Source organism: Microtus ochrogaster, chromosome 10, assembly GCF_000317375.1.
Source record: "Microtus ochrogaster isolate Prairie Vole_2 chromosome 10, MicOch1.0, whole genome shotgun sequence".
Taxonomy (NCBI): domain Eukaryota; kingdom Metazoa; phylum Chordata; class Mammalia; order Rodentia; family Cricetidae; genus Microtus; species Microtus ochrogaster.
The window spans coordinates 48129426-48156159 of record NC_022016.1 but is presented as its reverse complement, the minus strand read 5'-3'; the positions used below and the strand labels follow the sequence as shown (position 1 = coordinate 48156159).

The 26734-nt window shown below is 53.1% G+C and overlaps 1 protein-coding gene across 1 annotated transcript in view; it reads right to left on the bottom strand.

Annotated features, from left to right (window-relative positions):
- Ephb2 (EPH receptor B2) overlaps nt 1-26734 on the bottom strand; it is a 116495-nt gene that overhangs the window by 15386 nt on the left and 74375 nt on the right. Inside the window, exons 3-6 of the mRNA XM_005353009.2 lie at nt 21437-21592; nt 19585-19920; nt 8777-8901; nt 1460-1622 (exon numbers count right to left, since the gene is read on the bottom strand). Coding sequence (XP_005353066.1) covers nt 1460-1622; nt 8777-8901; nt 19585-19920; nt 21437-21592 — 780 coding nt within the window. The remainder of the gene's footprint in view (nt 1-1459; nt 1623-8776; nt 8902-19584; nt 19921-21436; nt 21593-26734) is intronic.

Genomic DNA, 26734 nt, shown 5'->3' with positions numbered 1-26734 from the left:
TGTGATACACTCCCCTACAGTGGTCACTCACAGAGACGTCCCTAACAGCCCTGTAATACGCTCCCTACAGTGGTTTCTCATGCTTGAGAAAACCAAGCTTGTGGAGGTCAGAACGGGCTTGAGGCTATCCAGGAAAGAAGAGGTCAAAGCCAGCATGTGAGCTCAGCTGCCGGCCCCGAGGCTGGGATGTGACTGACAGTACACAGATGCACTTGGCATCGGCTGGGCGGGTGCCAGCTACCCCAGCACCCTCCCCCAGCACCCTCCTCCACGGTATTATTCAGAAGAGGAGTTGTCAAGGTCAGAGGGTGAGGTCATTTTGGGCTCTCAGTGCCTGCACACGGCCTGGTATACAGCAGGAACAGAATTGTAGAGTTAATAAAGGGGTCTTGGGACTGTGCCCAGTGCCTTGCCAGTGAGCTCATCTGACATGGAGGGGCCACTGGTGAGGAAAGGGCAGAGGGCAGAGGAGACAAGTGTTGGAAGACAGGTGAACATACAGGGAAGGCTCTACAGCAGGACAGGAAGTTAGGGTCATCCAAGAGCCTCTGAACGGTTTAGCCAGATGAGAGCCAACGCCCATGTTCCAAGGCTGGAAGCTAAGACGTGACACTGAAATCTAACCATAAGAATGTGTCCTAGAACTTGGTTGGCTGGTGACAGGCCCATGGAAAGAATACTATTCTTAATATCTGTCTCCTCAAACCAATTCTGAGCTAGGTCCCCGAGACTTATATATGTTTGATGTTCTTGATGATGATGGTAACATAGTTATCATCTCTATGGACGAAAGGACAGGGCCAGGAGAGATTAGGGGACTTGTTTTCAGCTACACAGTTAGGGCCAAGCCAGAAGTGGGCTCCAATCTGTCTTGCTTCAGAAGTCCACTCCTTTATAATGTACTATTCCTCAAGATTATTAAAGCAGAAAAGGTACTCAGAAATCATATATTCCAAGACTGGAAAACAAACATAGCACATAGACCCATTCCTTTGTCCAGGGCAGACATTACTAATTGATCCCAGCACTTCTTTCTGTTGAGCTTAGATGGGGTTTTGGAATTCTCAGTCTCATTGCAACTTGCTGGAATTGGAAATGGACACGATGTTTACTATCTCAAAAAGCACAATGCTCTTTTGTTTTGTAGATAAAAATCCAGAGCAGGGAAAGAAAAGAATTTAATTAGCATGGGTTTGCAAAGTAAGTCTGACCTCTTAAATGTCCCAGAAGATGAAAGAGTCTTGCTCATTTGGGGTAACAGAGAAGTAGGGACCTTTGTGGGCCACAGAACTGCAGGCTCTAAGGCTAGCCATGCAGTTTGTGCCATGTAGAGAGGTTCACATTTGGGAGTGAGGGAGGTGGCTGCTTTCTGGTTGGCACAGGCTTCCTAGGAATGGAGTCTCACATTTGTGCCTTTGTTCACTGATTGGGGGGCTGGTGCTTGGTGCTCTCGACTCACCTTCTGTCATGGTTTGGAAGTACATCTTGCCGCTGTAGCGCCCATAGCCTGCAACGGTGCGTGCCCGCACCTGGAAGACATAGATGGCGCCGGCTTTGAGGCCCTGCACGGTGACCGTGTTGGTGGGGCTTTTTATGGCTGTGGCGTTGTACTCACTGAGCTCCTGCTGGGGAACAGAAAAGACGGTTAAAGAGAGCAGGAACGTAAGGAGCCTACCGTCTTCTGCTGCTCCTTGGGGCAGGCCCTCTCTGGTGGTAGGTTTACCCAGTCATGCCTGCGCTGAGTAACTCAAGAATGCTTCCCACGGGGAGCAGAGAAACATATATAGCTCAAAAAAAACCTATTAAAAACTAAAATAAATGAGTTAAGAAAGAATGCTTCTCATGGAAGCAGTCGTATGATCTTTCTGTCTTGGATCTGGACAGGTGACCTGCTTTGGCCATGTGAACACTCTAGTAGACATGGAATGAGCATGGTGCAGATTTTGCATGTGTCTGATGGTCTGGCTCGGCTTCCATGATCCCATCATCTGCCAGAAGAGGGGCTTGAACCAGGTTCCAGAACCAGAGAATTGTAGCTGGTTCCAGAACAAAAGATGTGTGAAGACCCTGACCCAATGAGGGCCATTTAACTCACAGATGCAAAGCTATGAGGAAGAAAAGTACCCACCTCTTGCTGTATGCCATGGTGTTTGTGGGACTGCTTGTTTTGCAGCATTATCCCAGCAAGAGCTGACTAATACACATAGGCTGAGTGGCCACTGTGCACAAACTCTAAAGACTAGACTAAGTTCTTGAAAACTGCAGTGGGGAGACCCATTCATCACTTCTGCATCTGACTCTGCCCTGGGCCTTCTTGTTTGTTTTGTGACAGGGCCTCATGTAGCCCAGGCTAGCTTTGAGCTTGACATGTAGTAAGGATAACTGACTTTGATCTTCCTACTTCAACCTCCCAAGTGCTGGGTTTATGGGGGTGCACCACCATGCCTGGTTTTCTGTGGGTTCTTTGTATTTCAGGCAGGCACTATAGCAGCTGATCCTCACCCCATAGCCCTCCATCCTGTGCCTTGATGGGTTTTGCAGAAGATCCCCTGCTTGGTCTTAGCACCCTAGGGGGAGGTAAGAACCAGGGCTTGGAGAGGGACAATGACATTCAAGTTCACACGTACTAGCTGCTGTGGGGCTCCAAACGGGGTTCCACATGGAGACACTGCTAGTGCCCAGGACTTTGAGTACCACCATTCTGACTTCCTGGGTGTTGCCCCAGGCAACCTGAGAACAGGACATAGATCCAGCTGGGCGGTGGGATTGCAGATGTGGCAGGGCTAGACTCAAGTGGTGCACACTAACTTACACATCCTGACACACCTTCCCCAAGCACTTTCCTTATATGGGGGCTTGGCTGGGTGCTAGGGTCCCATAGGAGGCTGAGGGGTAATCTCCAGCCTCAGAGCTCCAACTAGAACAGATGCATGGGGGCTCAGCCTCTCAAAGAAGGGGAAGCTGAAAGGCAATTCTGGATCTTGATCTAAGACAAAGACACCCGGCCACACAGGTGGATCATGTATGTGTCCCATATAATAGTGCCTGTTTTTGTTTTTGATTGTTTGTTTTAACACAGATGCTGGGAACTGAACTCAGGTCCACAAGCTTGCATGGCAAGCACTTTACCAAATGAACAGTCTCTCCAGCCCCCGTGTTGTAATATAACTATACCCTATGCTCTATTTGGGGGGGGCTACATTAAAATTTCCTTCATTCAAATTTAATCTTGGGCCCCATATTTTTATTTATTTCTGTGAATGGGGCCCAGAGCCTCAGACAGGCTAAGAGAATGTTCTACCACCAAGGCGTACACCCCCTACTGGGTTTTATCAGGTGACCCCCCACTTCCTTGGACACTAGGCTCTTGATCAGGTTCCCCAGTCTCAAGTGTTCTTTCTTCCTCCATCCAGTTGCTCCCAGCTCAGCATTCAAGGCTCAGCACAAATGCTAACTCTGATGGGGACCTTTTGGATGTCCCAGAAGGAAGTAGCGGGTGCAAAAAACCTCTTCTATTGTTCTGATGCATGTGCCTATCTTCTCTGAGCATGTGGGTTTCCCGAAGGCAAGGGCCACACAGTTTATCTCTAGATTCCCCTCTCAGTACACAGTAGGTGCTCCTTATGGCTATGCACAGCCAACCTAGGACACAATTCCACAACCGACCAGTAGGTGCCGCTGTGCAACATGATATCTGCTCCAGCACAAAGGTTGGAGTTCACATTCTGGGTGGGCGCCACTTTAGGGACGCTAGGGGTTTGAATTCCTGACGATATGAGGACAAGAGATGTAATCTTGGTGTCATAGGTTCCCCCAGGGGGCAGGCAGTAAGGAACCAGATTGCATCCCTAAAGCCAGGCACAGGATGGAGATGGTACCAGATGCTGTTTTAAATACCAAGTTTCTCCTCTGTTTAGTTACAGTGACTCCTCAGGATGAACCCTTTGCTTCCCTGAGGCTTGGTGTACCAATCCAGAAAATAGAGCAATACATACCAAGCCTCTAGAATAGATCAGGAAGCACATGGCTCATGGACTGGTCTAGCCTTGTCTCTGCAGCACCATTGGCTGGGTATTACCAGGTGATGGGGAGAAATGCAGGAAAGCCTACCAGGGCCACTAGATAGAACCAGACCCCAGCCAGCCAGCCCGCTTGCTTGTTTCCTCCCTCCCTTTCCATTTTGTTGAGCCAGACTCACACAGCCCAGGCTGGGCTCACTACATATCTGAGAATGTGACCTCGAACTCCTGATCCCTCTGCCTCTACCTCCAGAGTGTTGGGATTACAGGCATGCGCCGCCACCGTGGCTGCTTTTCTGCAGCCTTGGCCTTCTCATTTGTGAAGGAAGGTAACAGCAGTGGGTTAACCTTCTCGTGACTGTGGAGATCCCACAGAATACGGCTAGAGCTATTAGCACACAGCTACGGTCACTGTGCACAGTAACTCTGTAAATGTCAGCTCTCAAGGCCACTGTCGTCAACGCTGCCGTTAGCGAGCATATCCTTGCTGACGTTCACAAAACAGGTAAAGGAAGGCTGAGATGAGTGATGCTCAGCCTCCCCTGGACAGATCCTGTTCCATTTCACCAAACCCAGCTGGACAGTTCATCCCGTCCTCCGTCCTTGTTCACTGTCTGGACTGCTCGCCTCTCTCAGCTACTGACTGGACATTTCTGCTGATTGACATTGACACAGATGTCAGGGCCCCTGCATCATCTAGTGATTCTGCTCCCAGCTGTGGAGAGCATGAACCCATGGGCTCTGGGAAGCTGCTAAAGGAGGCCACCTCCCCAGGGACACTGGACGGATGAAAGGCGTGGTCTGCAGTGAGCCTGCTGCCCATTTACCCAGCAGCCTCAGGCAACGGGAAGGCAGCAGGTCCCAGCGGACCAGGGGAAATGCCAAGCTAAAGAGACCTGAGAGTTACTGTCATTCCTAAAGGGTCTTTCTGGAGACAGAGGAGTGGGGAAGGTAGGGGTGGCCCTCTGGTGCGGGGAGGCCCAGTGTTTGTTCTAGAAAGTTCTGGAGCCTTCCAGAAAGGAACAGACTGTGGGCACAGGACAGACCCTAGATGCCACAGCTTGCCAAATATCCATCTCACTATTGCAACCTGGCCGCTCTTCCCAGGTGATGCTAGAAGGCTGGACATCAGAGAAGAAGCTGACCTTGCTGCCCTGATACCACCATGAGTTACTCCTGCCTCCCCTTGGGTCCTGAATGATTCCAGGCTGCACCCTCTGCTTCTACTGACCCTGGCACATACTTCAGGGTATCCTAAGCCTCCTTGGCAAGTGCCACACCTACAACTGCAAATCCCCTGCCCCTGGAACCAGCACTATCCCCAGGGCCATCCTGTCATGTCCCTGGGGACCTGGGCATTGATTCAAATGTCTAAACCTGCCATCTCTCACCGACTCTGCTACCAGCCTTCTCCCAACTCAAGCAGTCACTGTTTCTCACTTGGTGTCTCAAACGTCTCTGAGCCCCCCTCCCCCAGGCTATTCTATTCTCCACACAGTCGATGGATAGATCTTTAACACAACCGGAGTCAGATCCCAGCATTCCAGAATCTTCTATCACACCCTAAATCAAATCCAGACTCACCAGGCCTGGAAGGCAGGACACGCCCCAGCCAGCCTCCCTTTCCAAACGCTCCCCTGTGGCGTGCTCTCTCTCGAGCCCTGTTGTTCTTGTTGAGATCTGAGATCATTTCTCTGTTCTCCTAAAGCAGCTGCTCGGCTCTGCCCCAGGGCCTTTGAGCCTGCTGCGCCCGCTGTCTGAATAACTGCCTTCATCACGCATCCCTCTGTGAAATTCTCTCAGCTTTCAAGCCTCAGTTCAAATGTCCAGGATACAGTCCTCCCTCACTCATGCCAAGACTGTGAGCCACTCTCAGATACCTCTCACCCCCGAGACCTTTGCCGGCCCTTCTGAGGCGGACACCGCATGTGAATATCAGTGTCTCAGGCTTTGTTCTTTCCCAGACGGCAAAGTCCTCTGCAGCCAGAATCAGTTGGTGACGGTGGAAGTCAAATGGCCCAATGGCTGGCCTTTGGTGGCACATACACCCCAGGCTCTGAGCAGAGGGGCTACAGAAGGGGACCTGGGCCTATCTGCATGTCGCTGGTCACCTCAGAAGTGACCTTGGGAGAAAACTGGGAGGCAGGAGCACGAGGGAAACTGGGAAAAAGAGATGGAGGCCAAATCCTTTCTCTGCCACTCAGCATGGAGTGTTGACAGGCCATCGTGTCTCTGTGCCTCGGTTTCTCCTTCCTTTAGGGCCTGAGGATGACTGTGGTGATGGTTTGGTGTGCCCTGCACACAGCGAGGACTATGAGAAGTGGGTAGGTGGCCAGTTGGCTGCTGTGGAGCCATCCAGCCCCCAAGAAAGTAGAGCAGTAGTACCCCATCTCACACCGCTGCCAGGCTCCCAGCCGTGCCTGTTGCGATAGGAAATGGGTCGCAGTCGGGACTGCACTGGGATTCCTCATTTCCGCTCTGATCTTTGGGGAAAAATACTTTCATTTAACCACAAAGCTTCTTAATTAGTTTTTCCCCCCTTTTTCTTTCTTTTCTTTAAAAAAAAAATTTAGTTGCTAAGTTGCCCTGCTGGAGGGAGCAGAGACACTGGTCCTTGCAAGGCCAAGCTTCCTGGCCCAGTTCCCCAGGCTGGCAGCCCCTTCAAAGTACTTCAGGACTCAGTGAGATGCAGGACTGCTTTACTCAGTAGAGACACTCAGGGCCATCAGTGGCCCCTTCCCCAACATATCCAACAGGCACCCACGGAGCACTTACTGACACCCACGGAGCACCTACTGTGTGCTAGGCGGTGGGATGCAGCACAGCTAAAGTCTCACCCACGCTGAGTTCACTAGGTGCTCAGTGCTATCAGTAGGGGGCGAAGAGAAGGTGAAATGTTGGCCCTGGCGAAGGCTTCCAGGTCAAGACATTTGTGCTGAGACACCAGAGGATGAACTGGGGCTGGTCAGGATGGCAAGGGGCAGGAAGTGACTGGCCCAAGCAGCCAGCCTGCCTCTGGTTCTTGTTTCATTCACAGATTCCATCCCTCACTCTCTGCTTCATCCACACAATGCTCTCATTCATCATCCACACCCTCGGGAGACCAGGGCCCCTGCTGCCAGCATGCGGGCTTTCCAGAGAAGAGGCAAAGACTGTGGGAAGATGGTTGCCGATGGTAGCGATGGTGGTGCTTCTGTGGTACCCCCAAAGATGTTGACAGGCAGATATGAGAGACCAGAGGGGGAAGGATGTGACGGAGAAGTCAAAAGCTGGGGTGTAGGGGAGAGGTGGGAATCAGGGGTGTGCAGGTCTCTCTGGGGGAGACAGCTGGTTGCAGTGACTGGGCACGATGATGATGGGTTCATACTTCACCAACCCATCTATCTGTCTCTCGGCTTCTGGTTCAGGGCTCTGGGGAGAAGGTGATGGCCACAGAGAGGAGGCCCTGACCTCCTGGACATACAAAGAAGCACTTGAATGAGAGGCCAGGCTAGTGTGTGACAGAAGATATCAGCTACCCCAGAAGCTGATGGGGTGCTAGGGCTAGGTGAGGTCTCAGAAAGTGGGCTCCAGTGGACTCAACTGTCACTGTCTCCAGCTGTCTTCTCTGAGCCTTGATGGTACAACTCCCCATCCACTTCTTGCTCCCTGTGGGCTCACCCTCAACGAAGGACTTCCTATCAGCCACTGACACCTGTGTCTGAACAGAAGTCTACGTCTCCTATGTTTCCTTTCCCTGGGGTCCTTGTGGTCTCTCCGTATACAAGGAAGAGAGGTTACCAGTCAAAGGAGCAGGCACGGGGCCTCTGGTGTTTATCCGTATGGGAGGCCAACCGTTATGTCCATTCTTTCAGCCCTGTAGTGGGTGGCCCCCACACTCTCTGGTCCCATGTGGTACCGCCCTGAAGTATTAGGCCACCCTGTAGGAGGCAGAGCAGGGGAGCAGGGAGGCCAGGGATGTGCCTGGCGCTGGTTCCCGCCTCCTCTCTTTCTCCTCATGGTCTCTGTGGAGTGCCAGACTTCTCTCCGACCCATCCATGTGGAAATGGAAGCTCAGAGGAGAAAGGACACCTGCCTGAGGATTCGAATGGGTTCTGGCTGATTAGTCTTCCGTGCATGCGTGGCTTCCAGCCACAGGTCCCTGAAACAGGAGCAAGGTCTGTTCTAAAGGATCAGGGAGAGATCTCCCCATGCAGCCAGCCCAAGGTGCCTAGGTGCAGACAGCGCCACAGCAGACCCAGAGTAGCTTTAGGAAGAACCCTCTTGTCTGCTGTCGGCTCACTGTGGGTGCACCCTCAACTGTGGACCTCCTATTTATCACTGATACCGTAGTTTGAACAGGAGTCCATCTTTCCCAGAAGCCCCTGTAGTCCCTAGGGGTACACCCCTACACAGGCGCTTTTAGTAGGTGAAGACCAGTTATTATCACTAAGTACAGGTTTTTTTTTGTTATTGTTTTTTTGTTTTTGTTTTTTTAACAGTTTATCACAACCTCAGGATCTCTGAGGTCAAGTCCAAAGAGGTCTTGATAGCAAAAGGATCGAGTGTGGCATGTCATTCAGATAGTTTGCTGGTCCCCTGGACCAGAACAGTGAGACTCAGAGAGGTCAAGGCACTTGCCCAAGACTTCACAGCAGGGGCAGTAGAGGCAATAAAGAGCCAGGCAGCCTGATCCCGAGGCTGGCGGGAGCTGGACCTCTAGGCTGACATTGGGAGAGGAACTCTTGGGGAGTCGGGGCAGGTGGGGACACGGATACCTTCTCGTAATATTGTAGTTCGTAATCCAGGATCACACCGTTGGGCTGGTCTGGCTGGGACCACGACAGGGTGATGCTGTCCACGGTGCGGCTCACCTGATGCATGATGGACACAGCCGACGGTGCTGTAAAAGAGGTCAGAGGTCAGGGTCAAAATAGGCACGAGGAAGTGTGGCTTACCGGACAAGGGCCTGGGTAGATAGGGAACTGTGAGACCAATGAGAAGGGGGGGGCAGAAAGCAGGGTGGTGGGGGTCAGGGACCAGAGAAAGGACCAATAGGGGGTGCTGGACTGTGGTAGGAGCTGGGGTTTCTCTCAGGGCGGTGACGGTGTGCCAGAACTGGAGGCGGTACAGGAAACACACTACCTGCCAATGTGTTATACATGTTGAGCCAGTCAGGTGTCCGCCACAAGAACCTTACCCTCAACCAAGTCCATCAAATAGTCAATCTACGAACCCCAGCCCACCAGCAATCTGTGTGTTCTCAGCAAGGGGGTAGAGAGGGGGATGTGGAGTGGGCTGTGCTCAGTGCTGGAAGGGCTGCCACAAATTATTTAGTCCCGTTTCTTCGTTTTGTATGCACGGAAATGAAGACGTCAAGCAAGCCAGGCACCGAGCCCACGTCAATGCCGTTCTCTGATCCTTTTGTTCTTAGCACTCTAGTTTGGTTCTTGCCTCTTCCACCAGGGCACGCTGCACCTGCAGTGTGTCACAGTGACCCTGCGGAAGGGGGTACGTAGTAGTAGGGACCAGGGCAGGAGATCTTCAGAGCCCTGCTCTTCCTAGAGGGGGCCCATCCACGCCTGGGTTCCAAAGTGCCTCTCTGGCCTGGGTTTGTGGTCCCACAGGGGACTGAGGTCTCACAGGGCAGAGGAAATGTCTCCTAACCTCTTTCCTGGCGCTGTGATGGGCAGATTTCCCATCCAGGCCAACAAAGAGATTTTTGACCACTGATGCTAAGGTCAAAACTCCCAGGTTCTATCTTGCTTCCCGGGGCTTTGGCTGTACTGGGCATCAGCCCGGCTTAGTCCTTTGGGAGCTCAGGGGCCTCTGACTTTGGAGCTGACTTAACTATTTCCATTCTGCCTCGTCTCCCCCAGACTGTCCTCTGTCCTCTGGCCAGGCTGCTCCAGCACTCTGCCTGTTTCCCCAGACCCCTCAGCCAAGAGGCCAGTGTGACTGAGTCCCGAGTACGGACTCCTGTTCTGCTCACTCCCTGACCACTCGCTGATCTGTGGCCTGGGCAGAGTCTTTCATCTCTAGGAGCCTCAGCTTCCACACCCCTGTCGTATGCAGTAGGGTCACTGTAAATATGGAGGGGAGGCGTGTGTGAAGGCTGAGCAGGTAAGAAGAACTGGGAATGTTAGGATCCTTCCAGAGGGAAGCCTCTCCACCCGGCCAGTCAGAGCCATACAGACTCATGGGAGAAAATGTGCTTCTTTCTGCCCGGTGAGTTCCCCTGCCCCTGTCCCCTAGGCCAGCACCACACGAGGTTCTGTAAAAAGGAACCAGAGAATCCAGACTGAAGCCAGGGCCCCCGGATGCTGCTTCTGGAACATCCACTTTACTCCCGACTGCAAGGCTGAGTGGTAGAATGGGTCCTGTTGCTTACCCCTCTTTTTAGCTTGTGCCAGTGTAACGGGGGTCCTGGCTACGCCTCACACTGCCTACCCACCCCCGGATGTTGACCTTGCAAACCTTCGAACCCAGACTCCTAAGCCGCTGCCAGGTGAAGCTGACTTTGCTAGGAAACAGAGCTTGCTCAGAGAGGAGGAGTGGTCTGCCCAAGGTCACACAGCAGGAGGCGGGTTCCTAGCAGCTGAGCCCTGGAGGGACACGTGGTCCGGTCATCAGGTCACCTTTCACTGACCACGCCCAGGCCACACTCTCTCCACAGTCCCTTTAGCTGCAAGTCACAGAGCGGCCTCTCTAGAGGGGTGGGAAACCATGTCGCTGAAGGCCCTGGGGTGTGACTGCCTGCTCCTCTGCCCACCCAGCTCACTTTCTTGGGGACCCTGTGAGCCCATGATGCCCACCCAGACGAGGTCCTGGTTACCCACACCCACACGGTCATTTTTCATCCGCTAACTCAGTTAACACACATGTCATCTGTGAGTTGGGCATTATTATACCGTACACTCATCAGAGGAGGAAATGAAGTCGGGGGGTGGGGTGGGGTGAAGAAACATGCCCAAGGACACGCATAGCAAGCAATGGACCCCAGATTCCTCCCTCCAGTGAGACAGGCAGACGAGGGAAGCCTGCGAGGGCTTGTGAGGACACCTTATGCTCCAGACGGTAGACACGTAGCCAATCTGCCCCCCTCCAGGCATGGCGGGTACCACAGGCTTGAGGGGTCTGGGTCGCAGCAGGCTTGGGTTTCAGGCAGATCCTGGGCTCTGAGCTCCTAAGCCCCGTGACCCAGGCATGGAGAGGAGGCGGCATCTGCCGGGAAGATGATCAAGGCAGGCCAGGGGGCTGGCCTCTCTCTCGGAATCCAGGGATTAGAAGTGAGAAAAGGGACAGGCTGGAAGCTGTCCGGGGCCCCTCCTGCCGCCGCGCCCACCCTGGGTCGGGTTACCCTGGAAGTTGGACATCAGGGAATTCTGGTATTTTCAATTATCAGCCGGGCATGCCAGCAGGCTATGGGGTCAGCGGTGCCCTGTGACCCTTGCCAGGAGATGGAGCCCCAGGGGGCAGAACACAGAAGAGGCCCGTGGCCTGAGGGGGTGGGGGAAGTCGGTCAGCCAGCTTTCCTGCAGCAGGTGGTCAGGGGGCCTGCTGGCCTCTAGCAAGACCTGGGAAGAGTGGGGAAAGCCATCGCTGGCAGGGGCTTAGGCTAGCTGAATTCTCTCTGTGAGAATTCTTCCCTAAGGCATGGTGGGGCTGATGAGGGATTTCTGAGGGCAGATGAGGAGATCCTGCAAGGTGGTCCCCACAGACTAAGTGGAGGCCCAGCTTTATAGTCATAGGTCATAGAAACAGGAGGCCGGGATGCTGACTGGTCACGTCACACCTCACTTCCTGTGACTCAGGATCCCAGAGCGCTGAGAGTGAAGGAATCCATGACCAGGTGAGAAGAATCAGTGAGCTAAGGCACCACGGGGAGAGGTGGACACACACACTGGGCGGTCCGAGGCCCCACCCCAGACCTAGGTAGGCTTATAGTTCCTCTCAGAACCATCTGCTGCCCATGAATGGCCCCACAGATGTCCCACCCTGCCATGGAGGCCCTGCCTGGAACCTCCTCTTCCTCAATCCCCTCTCTCAGTACCATCCATTCTGTCTCTCCATGTTCTCAAATATACTGAGCTCCTTCCCTTCTGGGTCTTGGCTCCTGCCTTTTTTGCCTGGAAACCTCTTCCCTTCTGTCCTCTGGAGGTCAGTGGCCCTCATCTTCATTCAGGTCTCCACCCAGATGTCATGGTTCAGAGACACCATGCCTGACTGTCTCTCTTCTCCGTCTGACACACATTCAGTCCTCTGCCACCAGTGCCTGGAACAGCGTGTGGCTCAGAGTAGGTGCTTCAAGGGTATTTATTGGTAGGGGTCAGCGAGGGAGGGAGGGAGGGATGGAGGGAGGGAGGAAGCTGACTGTAGGCAAGCTATCACTCTCTCCACCCTTCTTCTCTCCGTTCCTTCGACACTTCCTGCTGCCTTCCCAATAGTCAATCTCTCTGACATGAGCAAAATTCGAGTTCTTAGCTAAGCGCACTGTGCCCAATTAAAAGACTACATTTCCCCAACCTCTCTCCTAGTCCGCGTGACCATGTGTGCTTGCCAGTGGATATAAGCTGAACTCTTACACAAAACCCGAAGGAAGTCACTTAACAAGGAAAGCAGTCTCCTCCTAACTCATATTATCCTCGTGTCTGGGACATGTGTGTGACAGCTGGAGAGGCTGCAGCCAGTGTGGCCCACAGGGATAAGATGTGTTGAGGAGCCTGAGCCCCCGATGACTCCACATTTCCTATTTTCCAATATTCGTTACACATCAGAGAAAGAACACCTCCATTCTGGCTAAGCCACCATGGGGTGGCTGTATCGACTGTCCCTTTAGAACCCCTCTGTCGGTCACTTTTCAGGGTTCATTTCACTGGCTATGTGACTTCCTTTGGCCAATGGGACATAGGCAAACATGACTTGAAAAGGCCCCTGTGTGTCTATCTGGATGCTGTCTCAGTTCTCTGTGTCTGCCAGGAGTTTGTACCCAGGATAACGTGCTAGGGCAGTGGTTCTCAACCTTCCTATCGCTGAGACCCTTTAATACAGTTCCTCATGCTGTGGTGACCCCCAACCATGAAATTCCTTGTTACTTCGTTATGTAACGAATCATCACGTACATATCTATGTTTTCCTACTGTCCGAGGCGAACCCAGAGGGGTCGCAACCCACAGGTTGAGAAATGTTGTGCTAGCGGCTTAGCATCGCACAGCAGCTGGAGCCGCTGCAGACTAACGGACAGCTCTCACCGCCACACAGGGAGCCAAGCCCTCACGATACCCACAGGTATCGTGGAGCAGGTGGACGCAAACACAAGCACACCTCCACCAGGACCGAGACTGCCATGGGCTGTCCGGAGACTCGCAAACTCGCTGCGTGTTGCTTCTCTTCTGTTGCCGGCTTTGTCATTCAACCTGTCCTATATCCCTCCTGCACCACGCAGCGAGCCTGAGCCTGTCGTTGATGGCACCTTCAGTCAGCACTGCCTCCCACCTCCAAAGGATCAGAGCACAGGATGCGGTCTCCCTCGCCCTCTCTCTCCTCTCTCTCCTCTTTCCCCAGGGCCCCCGCTCAGAGTTCTCTGATCCTCTCCGCCTCCCAGGGAGAGAAGAGGGTGAAGACAAGTTCTTATCAGTTCCAGAGCAGAGGGCACTGTGTGCCCAGACCCAGCAGGGCACCGGGATCAGAGGAGGACGGGGACAAGAAGGGCTTTGGAGAGTTCAGAGTCTTTCGTCAAGGGAGCCACGTGGCATGGTGTCATGGACGCAGACCTGGGTAGGGTACCTGCTCTGCTAAGGACCCCCGTCGATCTGGAGAAGCCAATTAGAGATCTCTCTGAGCCTCAGTTTCCCTTTATGTAGCAAGAGCTATGCATGAGATGAGCTGGGGCCCCTGTAGTGTGGGGTATTTCAATATGAACCTGGTTACCTGCTGTGATGAGCAGGTGAGACTCCAAAAGATGTCTACACCCCCATCCTGGGGACTGTGGTCCCTTATGTGGCAAGGAGGCCCTTAAGCTGGGAGATTTTCCTGTATTACCCGCATTGAGTCCCAACTTAAAAGAGTGGGGTTTTCCTAGTGGGATGCTCAAGAATTTGGGAGGCTGAAAAAACTGGCACCCTGTGGGTGAATGAGAGCTATCAGGGGTTCTGGGCATGGACTTGAAGGGGCCTCAGTGGCACAGGGTGGCTCCTAGCTGAAGGAAATCGAGCCATGACTGAAAGATCAGAATTCTGCACACTCTCAATATACAAGGGTCAGAAGCTGGGCCCAGTGGTCCAGGGGCTATAATTCTAGCTACTCAGGAAGCTGGGGGAGGACGATCTCAAATTCAAGGTCTATGTGGGGGTACAGAATGAGTTTTAGACCATCCTGGGCAATTTAGTGAGACTCCACTTCAAAATTAAAAGGGAAAAAGTATATAGCTGGGTGGTAGAGTGCAAACCGGACATTTATGAGGTCCTGGGTTTGGTGCAAAATAAAGATAAAAGCTCAGCTGGTCCCACATCCCCAACAGCAAGGGACATTTCCCTGCTGAGCTGCAGAGATCTGCATAGCCTCAAAACAGTGAGCTCTTATTGTGTGCAACTAGAACCAGCTAAGCCAGGGGTGATCTGGCACACTAGCACCAGACTGCTTATCCTTCTAGCCCTCAGCAAAAGCCCATTCTGCAGGCAGGGGAACTGAGGCCAGAGAAGTGAGGTCTTCCTTCCAGATGAGACCTCATCTTAGAAAACACAAAGATCGCTGTCCTTTCTCCCATGTGACCAGCATGCCCAGGATGGATCAGTTGTTCAGCGCTTCTGGCCTTGAAAGTTGCAGTCACCTACCTGGACGCAGGAGGACAGCCAACGGATTGACCTGCCTCATGTCTGCAGCTGTCCTGCCAGCCATGGCCCTGACGACATTGTTCAGATCCTGCTGCATCCTGCCAGCTGTGCCAGGCTGTGCCTCTGTGCCAGGCTGTGGGCACAGTTCTCACCTATCAAACTACTAAAGGACCTTTCAGCTCTGTGAGACCCATGGATGAGGGTCTGGCCACACACCCACGTGCACTGAACAAGTGTAATGGGCTTCGTGTTGATGCAGGGGACCTCTGGGTTTTACCTGCCTGTGCCATGCAGCCTGATGGCACTGGGGACAGTAGCTGAATCCCTCACCTTAGCAAGGAAGGAGGCCCAAGGGGAAAAGCAAGCAGACGTGAACTTATTGGCTAGCCCTTGTCACTGAGATGTTTCTCCCTCCACCTCCACGGCTACCCAGCTGTCTTGCTTCTCATTTGGATGCCCACATAAACATCACCTCCTCAAAAAGTTGTCCGCCTCGTCCTGTGGTCTCACTGCCCTTGTGTGTTCTTGTGTTAAGGGGCAGGATGGCTGTGTGACAGAGGCCAAGGGCTCCGACAGCTGGGCCCAGACCTGGGTCTTTCATTACTAGATGGTGGGTCTGGGCATGCAACTTGGCATTTTTTCTAGCGCAAGCCCTGGAAGCCCAGTCTAGCCTCCCACTCCTCAGTCCCTGAGTGCCACTTGTGACTGGGCAGAAGGCACTCCACAGAGGCAGAGTGTGGGTGGAGGCGCGTGACGGCTTTATGAAGTCAGAAGACAGCTCTGGCCCCGGCGAGTGCCAGGGGACTGTGAGCACAGCCCAGTGCTTGCCCAAACGAAAGGCTTTTTCCTTTTAAGGCAGTGAGCTAGATATTTATAAACTGAATTTTAGGGTCTGTCCAAAACCCACCACTGAATGCACTGGTCTGGACCAGAGGTCCCTGCCTTGTTTCTCTGCAGTCTCTAGTATCGCCAGCTGCCCTCAACCCATCTCTACATGTTGCCCTTTCCCTTGCACAACTCCCCCCCCCAACCCCTTGCACAACCCCCCCCAACCCCTTGCACAACCCCCCCCCAACCCCTTGCACAACTCCCCCTTCCATTCCCTTGCACACTTCCCCGAATCAGCTGAATGCTTCTGAACTGCTCCCTGTGGGGTATCCCCTTCTGGGTGCTGGAACAGTCTATGTGAAGAAAAGCAGACCGCTGCACGTGGGCGGTAATGGCGGGGAAGACAGACAGATGCATAATGACCAGAGACATAAAACTAAATCTTAGCCGCAGGAATGCGAAACCCCGACGCTGGGCTGGGACGAGATGCCTGAGTCAAGACCATCAGTGTGATGAGCTCAGGTCTGAAGGCAGACCAGAGTCACATGTGCAAAGGCCCTGCGGCAGGAGGAACAGGGGACCCTCTGTCCACTACCTCCTGCACTTCTCTCCCTAGGGACACCTTCCTCTCTATCCATTCCATCTCTCCAGCCTGCAGAGCCCAGCTCGAATGCTTATTTAATGCAGGAAGCCTCTCACCTGAGAAGGCAGTGGTCTGCACTGGTGGGCACTCCCGGGTCTCATCCCAGGAAGCTGTGACACGGGCTCTGTATCTATGTTCTACCTTGTACCCACAGCAGAAGTCCTTACAGGCAGAACCATTTGTTCCAGGCTGGACTCAGAGTCCACTGGTCCCAGGTTCAAATCAAGAGCTGAGCCGCTTAGTGATAAGATCGTCTCCCAGCCTCTGTGCCTCAGCCTACTCACTGGTAACGTGGGAAGGCTTGATGTGGCTGCCCAGCTTCTGGCTGGCCTGAGATGAGGGCTTTTCAGAGGGCTTGGAACGGACAGAAGTGGGAGAAGAAGTGGGAAAAGGAGTGAAGCCCAAGGACCTGGGCTCAGTTGGACTCAAGTTTCTCAGATCTGAGAGTAAGAAAGACTCAAGTCCCTCCATAAACATCAGACGCCACTCCTAGGCTCTCTCTCAGGAGGCCTGGATACAGACCAGGAGCCTGAGTTCTGAAAATCTCCTGTCTGGTACTGGCAATGTACAGTTTGGTGGGGGAAACTGAGACCCAAGTGAGGAAGTGACTTCGTGGGTGTGACAGAAGGCTCAGGCTCCGGTTCTCTGCCCAAGAACAGCAGGGCCCACTCTCTGCAGGCGGAACACACCTCCCACCCCCTCGATGCTGGCCTTGGCTGTGGACTTGCTGTGACTGCTGAGGGATACAGTGTGGCTCCTGCTACACACCCACCCTTCACCTGGAGAGGAATGAGCCTGGGGATGGTGCTGAGTCACAGAAGAGACTGGAGAGAGAGCCTACACCATGGATGATGCCTGCTCAGCACAGCAGACCCAACAATAGGAGCTAGTGACTCACAGGGTCCTACAGTGAGGGAGGACACAAATGTTCCTCTAGTCTACTGAGCTTTGAGGTTTTTGTTACACAGCACTACTGCAGTAATAGCTGACCATTACACTAGAACATAAGCAAGCAAATTATCAATGCTAGGATGGAAAGCCATGTCCTCCTTCTGTTTATGTGAGCCCAGAAGTTAACTGTGGGTCATTCATCAGGAATTGTCCACTCAGGTCTCTTACTAGTTGGGACTTGCTGTCCAGCGAACTCTGAGGATCCTCCTGTCTCTACCTCCCCGGCACTGGGGTTAGAAGTTTAGACCACTGCACTTAGTTTTTATGTAGGTTCTGGAGACTCAACTCGGGTTCTTATACCTACACAGTACTTTACCTCCGGAGTCATCTCCCTAGCCCCTCCTTCTGTTTTTCAATCCTGAGGGTTTCCCCAAGCCCTCCTACTAGAAGCCTCTCCCCTCCGTGCCCTCCCCTGAACTCCTTTCTCTGATCATGTCCAGTTTGAGACAGGACGGACCCTTCTCAGCAATCCAGGTATCACTCTTTGCAGATAAGCACCAAAGCTCTTAGCAACAGCTTTCCCTCCACCTTGGGTACCCAGAAAGTGCTGGGGGAGGCCCCCAGAGCCCGGGAAGAGCTCTAGAAACTTCCTTTCTACCTTCTTCCAGTGAAAAACATTGTTCCCTCCCCTTGCTGTAGCTTGGGCTCCAGCTGAGTTTTCTCAAGATGGAGAGACTCACCACTGAGCCCCATGGGCTGCTGTTGGGTATCTTGGCCAACAGCTGTAGCTTCTGAGGTTCTGTAAGAAGCCATACTCCTTCTCAGACACAAAAACAGACAGTAGAGCCACATTTATGGTCAAATATACGTCCTTTCCATTCTCCAGGGCTGAACACACACATGCTCACGAACGCACATGCAGATAAGCTACAGGGCGCCAGGCAGATATCCTAAACCCATCGTTATCAAAACACATGGAACGGTAGGGCCACATGTTCTGACACAGAACCCACAGTCACACTCTAGCACCAGAGTCCCTTAGACCTGACCTCTCCAACTCTCATCACGGTGCCTAGGGATGCAGTGGGTCCTCTTTCTTCCTTGAAGTCCCCTCCCATCACTGTCCTAGGTTCCCTTAGTTCTGCAAACTATGGCTGCAACAGCCCACCTCCTTCAGGAAGCCTTCCTGGTCTACCCTGAATGTCTGCCTCCAGGATCTCTGTGTATTTCCCAGGAAGGGCAAGCTGAGGAGTAGCTTTTTTTCTCCTCTGTAGGCTGTAGTTCTGTTGAGGGAAGAGCTTGTTATTCGGCAAAAGGTGCTGAGTGAATACACCAGGGACACACACCATCTACTCCACGGTACCAGGGACACACACCGTCTACTCCACGGTACCAGGGACACACACCGTCTACTCCACGGTACCATAATACACCAGGGACACACACCGTCTACTCCACGGTACCATAATCACCTTGGTTGTTCCACGGAGTCCACAGTGTAGGGTGTTCCTGAAGGGATCAGGGGCTGTTGCTAAGACTGTTGCTTGGCACCCTTCTACCTGAAGGGATGCAGGGTGGACCATGGAAGAGTACGTATCACAGAGCCACAAAGAGTATTGACAAAGAGGAGTTCTGGAGAGACGCACCTAGGATCAAACTTGTGCTGGAGTCAGGCTGGATGGGGCTAAGTGGCCTAGGAAGCATCAGTGGACACTGCTGGAAGTCCCTCAGATCTGCCACTGCCCTTTGCCCTGAGGCTGCAGAGATGACATCTCATATTCAGTGGACCCAGCAGGCCACCCAACCAAGCCCAGCCACTCCTACCCACCTGGATCAAGTAGCACCATGTCCTGGGGCTCCTCTCTTCTTCCTGACTCAGTCTGGGCAGAGTTGGGAGACACATGGGTCATGAGTCCCACGGACCAGACACCCACAATCTGCATGGCTCAACTCTTCTACCTTAAGCCACTACATGCCAGGTCTTGTGACATGTGCACCATAAGAGGCAGTCACTATTATAAACCCCAAGGCAGAGGGTCACTTTGTCCCCTTGGGAGTGCTGAAGCACAGGCAAAATCTTTTCTTTTTTTTTTTTAAGTGTCAGGAATCAAATCTAAGTCCTATACCTATTAGCCAAGTGTTCTAGTACTGAACTACACCCCAGCCCTAACTGTTGATTTTTGGAGAAAGGATATTGCTATGCAGCCTAAGCTGGCCTCAAATCCAAGATCCTCCTGCTCCAGCTTCCTCAGTGCTAAGATGATGGATAGACACGACCATCTTAGTGCATAAATAATCTCGAAAGACAGACAGCCTCAGTTATCTCCTGGGACCAGCAGGGCACGATGCAGCGTGGAGTGACAGTCCCTTCCCCTGTACCTTCGGGGCTCACCTGCTTGGTTGGTGGTGATGTTCACAGAGGCGAACTGGGGTGAGAAGGGGCTCTGGTCAGTGACACCATTCACAGCCTGGATCTCGAAGGTGTACTGCGTGTGCGCCAGCAGGTCACTGATGTATATGCGTGGCTCGGTGAGGCCCAACTGGCGGGGTGCATACTGTACATTGTCCCCACAGCGGGTGCAGGCACCCCGGCCTGAGCCACAGCTCTTGCAGATGATGTTGTAGACCAGATCCTCACGGCCCCCCGAGTCGCGGGGTGGGGTCCACTCCAGCATGAGGGACGTCTCATTGACACTGGAGATCACAGCCTGGGGCGCAGATGGAATAGCTATGGAGGGGACAAGAGGGTCAGTGGAGGCTGTGGGTACTTCCCCACTCCATGCCCACTGCCTCCCCCAGCCCCGGCCCCCTAAAAAGGCTTCCTACAAATCTCTCCATTTACCCAAATAGGCTTCTAGAACATGTCATCCTGCTGAGAATCAATACCTGCTTCCCTCCAGGCTCCAGTCTCGTTAGTATTTGTTCCTGGGGATGGTGTTTTCATGTTTGGGGTAACACCTACATACTATCGTCTCTCTTTCCCATCCTTCCTTCCTGTGTGTTGTGCATGTGCTCCAGTGAGAAAAGGCCAACAGCGTGGGGCTGCTTCTCTCTTTCCACCTTTATGTGGGTTCTGCCAATTGAATTCAGGTCACCGGGCTTTCAGGGTAAGCCCTTCACTCATGGAACCATCGTGCTGGCCCTTTCCCTGTACAGCAGAACCCAGTTTCACTGAGGGAGGTAATTTGTGTATCAGAAAGATTACATTTCCCAGCCTTTGTGATTGATCAAGCCACTGATCAAGAACAGAAGTTTCTGAGTAGTGTATTTTATGCGTGTTTATGTATGCATGTTCATGAGTGTATGGATGTATATGCGTGTATGTATGTGTGCAGGCATGGAAATATGTGTGTGTGTGCATACATGTGACTATGTGGGTGTGTTGCCTGCATGTGAGTACATGGATGTGTATGACCATGTGGGGGTTGAAGCAAGGGTATCCAATATCATCCTGGATCATTCTCTGCCTTGCTTCGAGGCAGGGTCTCTCACTGAATTGGAAACTCACTATTGTACTGGGATCAGAGATTTTCCACTTCCTAAGTGCCTGGCCTTTTATATGGTTGTAAGGGATTTGAACTCAGGTCCTCATGCTTGCAGAGCAAAGGGGCCTTACCCACTGAGCCATCACCCCATCTCCCTAGAGCTGTGTCTTAAAATGGAGAGAGATGGCTACGTCAAGTCTTTTTCTCCTTTCTGTTGCTGCTGCTGCTCTCTCTGTATGTGTGTGAGAGAGAGAGAGAGACAGAGAGACAGACGGACACAGAGAGAGACAGAGAGAGATGGCTGGAATTTCAGTAGCTGTGCTAGAAGTGACCATAAGGGCAAAGCCAGATGCCTGAGAGGCCATCATGAATTCATCTTTCACATGACAGAATAGGTCTGTGTGTTCTAAGCCCCTGGGGTCAGCTCTGTGAATGTCACCCCTGACTGACATAGGGGATAGAACATTGCTGTTTTCCAAGAGTATGTTGACCTTTGACCTGAGGTTGAGGCTGCAGCTGCAGCCTCTGTTACATGTGTCACCTGGCTCTTCTGCCAAGCCTCCTCTTGTCCTTCTGTGAATCGAGACCTTGACTTTATCCTCGTGACTGAGTGGAAGGGGGTAGAAGTCGGATGCCAATGTGTAGTGCAGACCCAGGAATGGCTTTAGACACCCTCCTCCGCCAGGCACCCAGCTGCTCCCAGCCATCCCCCTTGCTTTGAGCCTTCCCGTGAGCGTACTGGGGTGGGGGAGAACGTACTTGTGCAAGGCATGTCTAAGGGGTCCAGGTCAGCCCTGTAGTAGCCATTGCGGCATACACAGTTGGTGGCGCCCTCAGAGGTGGTACGGCTGTTGATGGGACAGTGGGCACAGGCCTCATCCCCCTGGTTGGCCTTGAAGGTTCCCGATGGACAACCTGGGAGAGAACACAGGGAGGGTCACTGAGGAGGCCAGGTGAGATGAACAGAGGCTGCAATATGAGGGACCCCTGGTCATGGTCCTGGGGACCCCACTCCCGAAGTTCTGGGGTCTCAGGTGCAGCTTGGCAGTCTGGCTCTGGCCCAGGGTTTCCAGAGGAGCTGTTATTATTGTCTCTGAAGTTGCCTGTGGATTCAGCATCCTCAACCACCTTCCCTTACTGTCCTGTACCTCAGCCTGGAGGGGCTCGGCAATTTGGATTCCTAACCTGGTTAGCTGCTAACTAGCCTGGAACTAGGTAATAAGGCTCTAGATCACAAACAACAATTTTGTTACAGAATCCTGGGCAGTTAGACAGCACTGTGAATGACTTGGTACATGCTAAGGACACTGTTGGAGTCACACAGACCTGAGTCTGAGTCCCTGTCTGTGTCGCTTTGGGCAAGTGGTTTAACCACTCTGCGATGCAGGTTCCTTATTTGTGAAAGTGCCATCCTAAGGTGAGCATTCTGCACACATATGTATGATGCCTGATATAACCCAAGTTAGGTAGCTTGGCCAATGGGTTAAAATAAAGGGGTTTGCAGTACCAGGTTCATCCTGAGGGGGCAGTGCCCACACTCAGTCAGCACCTGGTACTCCAGAACGGCATGGTCACAGGCTCTTGATGAGCTGCAGCCTTGAAGTCAGGACGTGCATGGGTTAGGTTCTACTGCAGGCAGCCATGGGAGTGTGGGTGGTTTCAAATCCACGTGCTCATTTCTGCTGGCCCGGGAAGGGAATCCAGAGGTTGCTGGCAGGGCCCTGTTCTCTCAGTCTCTAAGTGAGGAGGTGGATGGGAAAGAACTCCAGAGGGAAAACTCCCTGTGATGAGACGCTGCTAGTTCACCTACAGGCAGGGGTCCTCATCTGGAAGACATCGATTCCATGTCTGGGTGCTGTGCAACTTTCAGCAAGTGACTGCATCTCTCTGAACATCCATTTCCTTGTATACAGACGGCTAACATACATGGTCCTAATTCATCTTTCCAGCCCTGGGTGTTTGGTGTTTACTTTTCAAGTCCTAGCCTTATCAATTCATCTTCTGCCAGCTGAGCCTCCAGGTCAGAGACCCTGCCTTTTCTGGGGCTTGAAACAAAATCTGAATTGCAAAAGCTTTACCCTCCTGCCACAATGAGCTATGGACAGGGTTTCCTGGCCATTTTCTCAGCTGCCCCAGAACCAGAGCCTCACTGAGTGACCACTGCTTGGATTCTGCCTAACTAACAAGTTGGTATTCAGCAAGTGCTCTATAAATGCTTCCTGAAGCTGCCTGCTTCAGTGGGAAGAGAACTTTAGAGAATTACGAAGTTAGGATAGCAGTGAACATGGTTTTGGAAGCAGGCCGTCTGGAGAATCCCCTATCCATCTGAGTGTGTAGTGTGATAGTGACCTAATCCACTTCCGTGTCCATGAAACAGGGCAATAGCACTTAGCGCTCCTGAGACCATCCTGCTGGTTCAGGTCTGTACAAGGGGGTTAGAGCAATCTTGGCATTAGACACACATGCACCTAGTTCAAAACCAAGCTGCTGAGTGACCTTGGATGAGTTAATTGGCCTCTCTGGACTGCAGCATCCTGACTGGTGAAAAAAATTTCCTGCCTTTACAGGGAACACAGCACCAGACATGGCAGAGAAGGGGCTCTGCTCTGTACCAAGCCAACCACAACTCTGTATAGACATGGGGAAACAGCCCCTTTCAGGCCTGCCTCTCCTGCTGGCTTCCAGGACACAGGTCAGTAAAGATGGTGACCGAGCTAATCGAAGGCCACCCTGGCTCTAAGGGAACACAAGGGGTTCTTCATCACAAACAGCCAGGCTCCAATGACAGCACCATGGAGGTTCCCATGGTACCAGCATGCATACAGCAACAGTTCCAAGTCCCCTGGAGAGGTAGCTCTGTCCTGAGGATTTGGCCACTCCCCTCTCTGGAAGCTGACTGAGGCTAACAGCCACCCTGCCTCTCTCACATCCAGGCACGGGAATGAAAGCGCGAAGAGGGAGAGGCACCGTCTCAGGATGGGGCTTTGGCAGCAGAGCTGGGGTCAGCCCCAGGCCGTCTGGCTCCTCTGTTCCTTCTGCATCTTAGAGTCCAGACTGACTTCCTTTTCCATCCACCGCCCCCAAGTGTTGGTGGAGAGGAGGTGGATCGACAATTGCTACTATGGACACTCTCTGGGCACCCCTGCAGCTCTGGTTTTGTGACCCCGACTCCTCACTCACGAGTTCTTGCTGCGGTGGAGTATAACAGGGCTACCATCTTGACATGGTCCAGGGATCCTGGGGTGTCGCAGCCATAGCGGCTGCAGACTAACACCCGCTCAGGGCTAGCCTCTCAGAGTTTGTGTCCTTCTCTGTACGTGGGAACGTGGGGGCTTGTGGGAGGGTCTAGAAACTACCCTAAGGAAACCCAAGGATTTGGCCTCTAGCTTGAGCTCCTCCTGGCTCTCTCATCGGAGCGTGTACAGTGCTCAGTGCCTGTTCCATCTGCTGGCCAGTTCCCGTCTGCCTGGCAGGTGGCTGCTCTCTCCCCTCTGTGCCATGCCAGCCATCTGGACCACCTTCCCAGCTGCTGGGCTGGGCTACTGTGTCCCAGGCCATCCTGATCCTAGCCGGGTCCTCAGCCACCTCCCCCCCACAACCACCTTCAGTCTCTGAACTTCCTCAAACCTTCTCCTCTTCAACCTGGGAGGTCTCCTCATTCTCCACCCAGTCACCAGGAGAACCCCTTTGCCTGCCTGCACCTCCTCACCTCCCACCCCCTGCAGTCACTCAATTACCAGGTCTTCCCTCCACAGCAGGGTCCCATGCCTGCCTCTTCTTGGCCAGCTCCCACCCCTGCAGGCATCTAGAAAGCTCTTTCCCACCCACTCCTTGGCCTGGCAGGACCATCTGGCCTCCTCCTGCCCAACCTCCCCAGCCAGCTTTCTAACATACAAGTTGTTCCATGTTACAGAAAGAGAAGCAGAAGCAGACAATGGAATATTATTTGGCTGCAAAAAGGAACGAAGCCCAGGTTCGTGCTCCCACTGGGGAACCTTGAAAACATTGTTCTCTCTCAAAGAAGCCGGTCACAAAAGTATGGTTCCATTTATAGGAAAGAGGCGCAGGCAGAAGAGCCGCATCTGAAGAGACAGGAAGTCGATGTGTGGCAGCCAAGGGCAGGGGACAGGGGAGAAGGGGAAATGGCTCCTAATGGGTAACAGGCTTACTTTGGGGGCGATGAGCACATCCTGAAATCGATTGTGGTGGTGTTTGCACTGCTCCGTGAATGCACTAAAACCCCTGAGCAGGTGAATTCAGAGGTGTGTGCAGAACGCTTCACTGGGCAATTGCTGTCCCAAGAGCTACCTCAAGGAGTCCAAGATCTTCAGGGTCCCATAGACTTCAAGCTGGGGCACTGCCCATTTCTCCTGCCTTGACATCCATTCCGTGTCCCTCCACACTCACTCACACATGGTGCCCTTGCCACCAGGACTGCCCTCCCTTGGCCACTGGACCAGTGGTACCTACTCCAGGAAGTCTCCCTGAGTGCCTGCCTTCATGGCTTTCTTATGAATCCATATGCCCGGTGAGTTGTTTACCCGGGAGGCCTTGCCAGTCGCCCAGATGGATGAACAGAGCAATGGGAAGAACAGTAGTTCAAGGCTTCTATTGGTATTTGGGGAAACTGAGGCACAGATAGACGTAGTCAAAGCTCTTGAGACTCAGATTCCCCCTTCTCCCCTGACCCCCAATGGAGGTCTGGGCTGGCTCCCAAGCCCCAATCCTTGGTTGCCACATGCAAAGGTTCAGATCTGAGTGCAGAGCAAGCATCTGAACCTGAGCAGTGCCCAGTGCCCAGGGGTCTCCCTGTCCAACCTTTGCCCTCCCAGCCCGCCACAGACACAGCAGGGATCTGCTGCACAGCCGTTCAGTGGCCAAATGTTGTTTAACTCAGAACAGATCCATGAGGCCCAAGGAGTCAGCTCCAAGAGTCTCCTGGCTACTTCCTAACATCCCATTCTCCATGAAGCTCTAGGCCTTGTGGGTTTCACTTCCAGGGCTGCTAGGCTGTTACCCCCTGCCTGGTGCTAGGTTTACTTTACCCAAAGGTTGCCTACCGCCTAAGGAAGGCCAGCTAGACTATTGTGAAACTTCGACATTGTTAAAGCGCCAAAGCTATGCTGGCCTCTGCCTCAGACTCTTTCCCTTCAGCGACCCTCAGCTTGGACCAGCATTAGACAGCGGCGGCCAGGGGCTTGCAGGTCCCATGCCGGAGATGCTAAAGAAGCTCCCAGCCTCAGTGGGACCCCAGGAGGTACTGGTTCAATGGAGAAATACATCCTCACTGGACAGAGAAACAGGGAGGGATGTGGCCCACCTGCATCTTCGTGACCCATCAGACCACTTCAGTGTGCAGACGGACACACACTCACTCTTTTTGTCTTCTGGGCCTGTCTGCTAGGGTGACCAGTTCTTAAATTCTAAGTCCTGAGTCCCCAAGTTCCCAAGACTGAGGCCAGTCAGGAAGGTTTGTAGTCCCACTGGCCACTTGTTTTCAGTTTTTCCTGTAGCCCAGACTTTGAAATCGTTGTGTAGCTGGAGACAGAGATGACCTTGAATTTCTAATCCCACATCCACCTCCTGAGTGACAGGATTATAGGCCTGCGCAGCCACACCTGATTTATTCGGTGCTAGGGATCAAACCTGGGGCTTCGCGTCTGCTAGACCAACACTCTACCAACAGATCCACATCTCCACCCCTGACCCCATCAGACACTTCAGCTCGAGGGGCCACTTCTCAGGCACTCACAGGTACTCTGGCAGCCCGGCTGCTGAGCCTGCTCCTTCTCCTCAGAGCACTTCTGTACTGCTTTCCCCATTTGGCCAGCACCGACCTGTGCTGCTGGTTAGCAAGTGAGAAGCCCCGACCCACCTTTGTGTTTGCATACTGTGTGTGCTTCCCCGAGAGCCAACTCCAGGTGACCGGCCCGAGACCAGGGCCACTGTGCTGTTGGAGACATGCACAGCTGTCATGTAAGCTCCCCGATACAAATCAGAGCCGCTCCCGGCGGGTGAGGTGACTCCTGGCTGGTGAGTGGTGGATGGGGTAGGGCC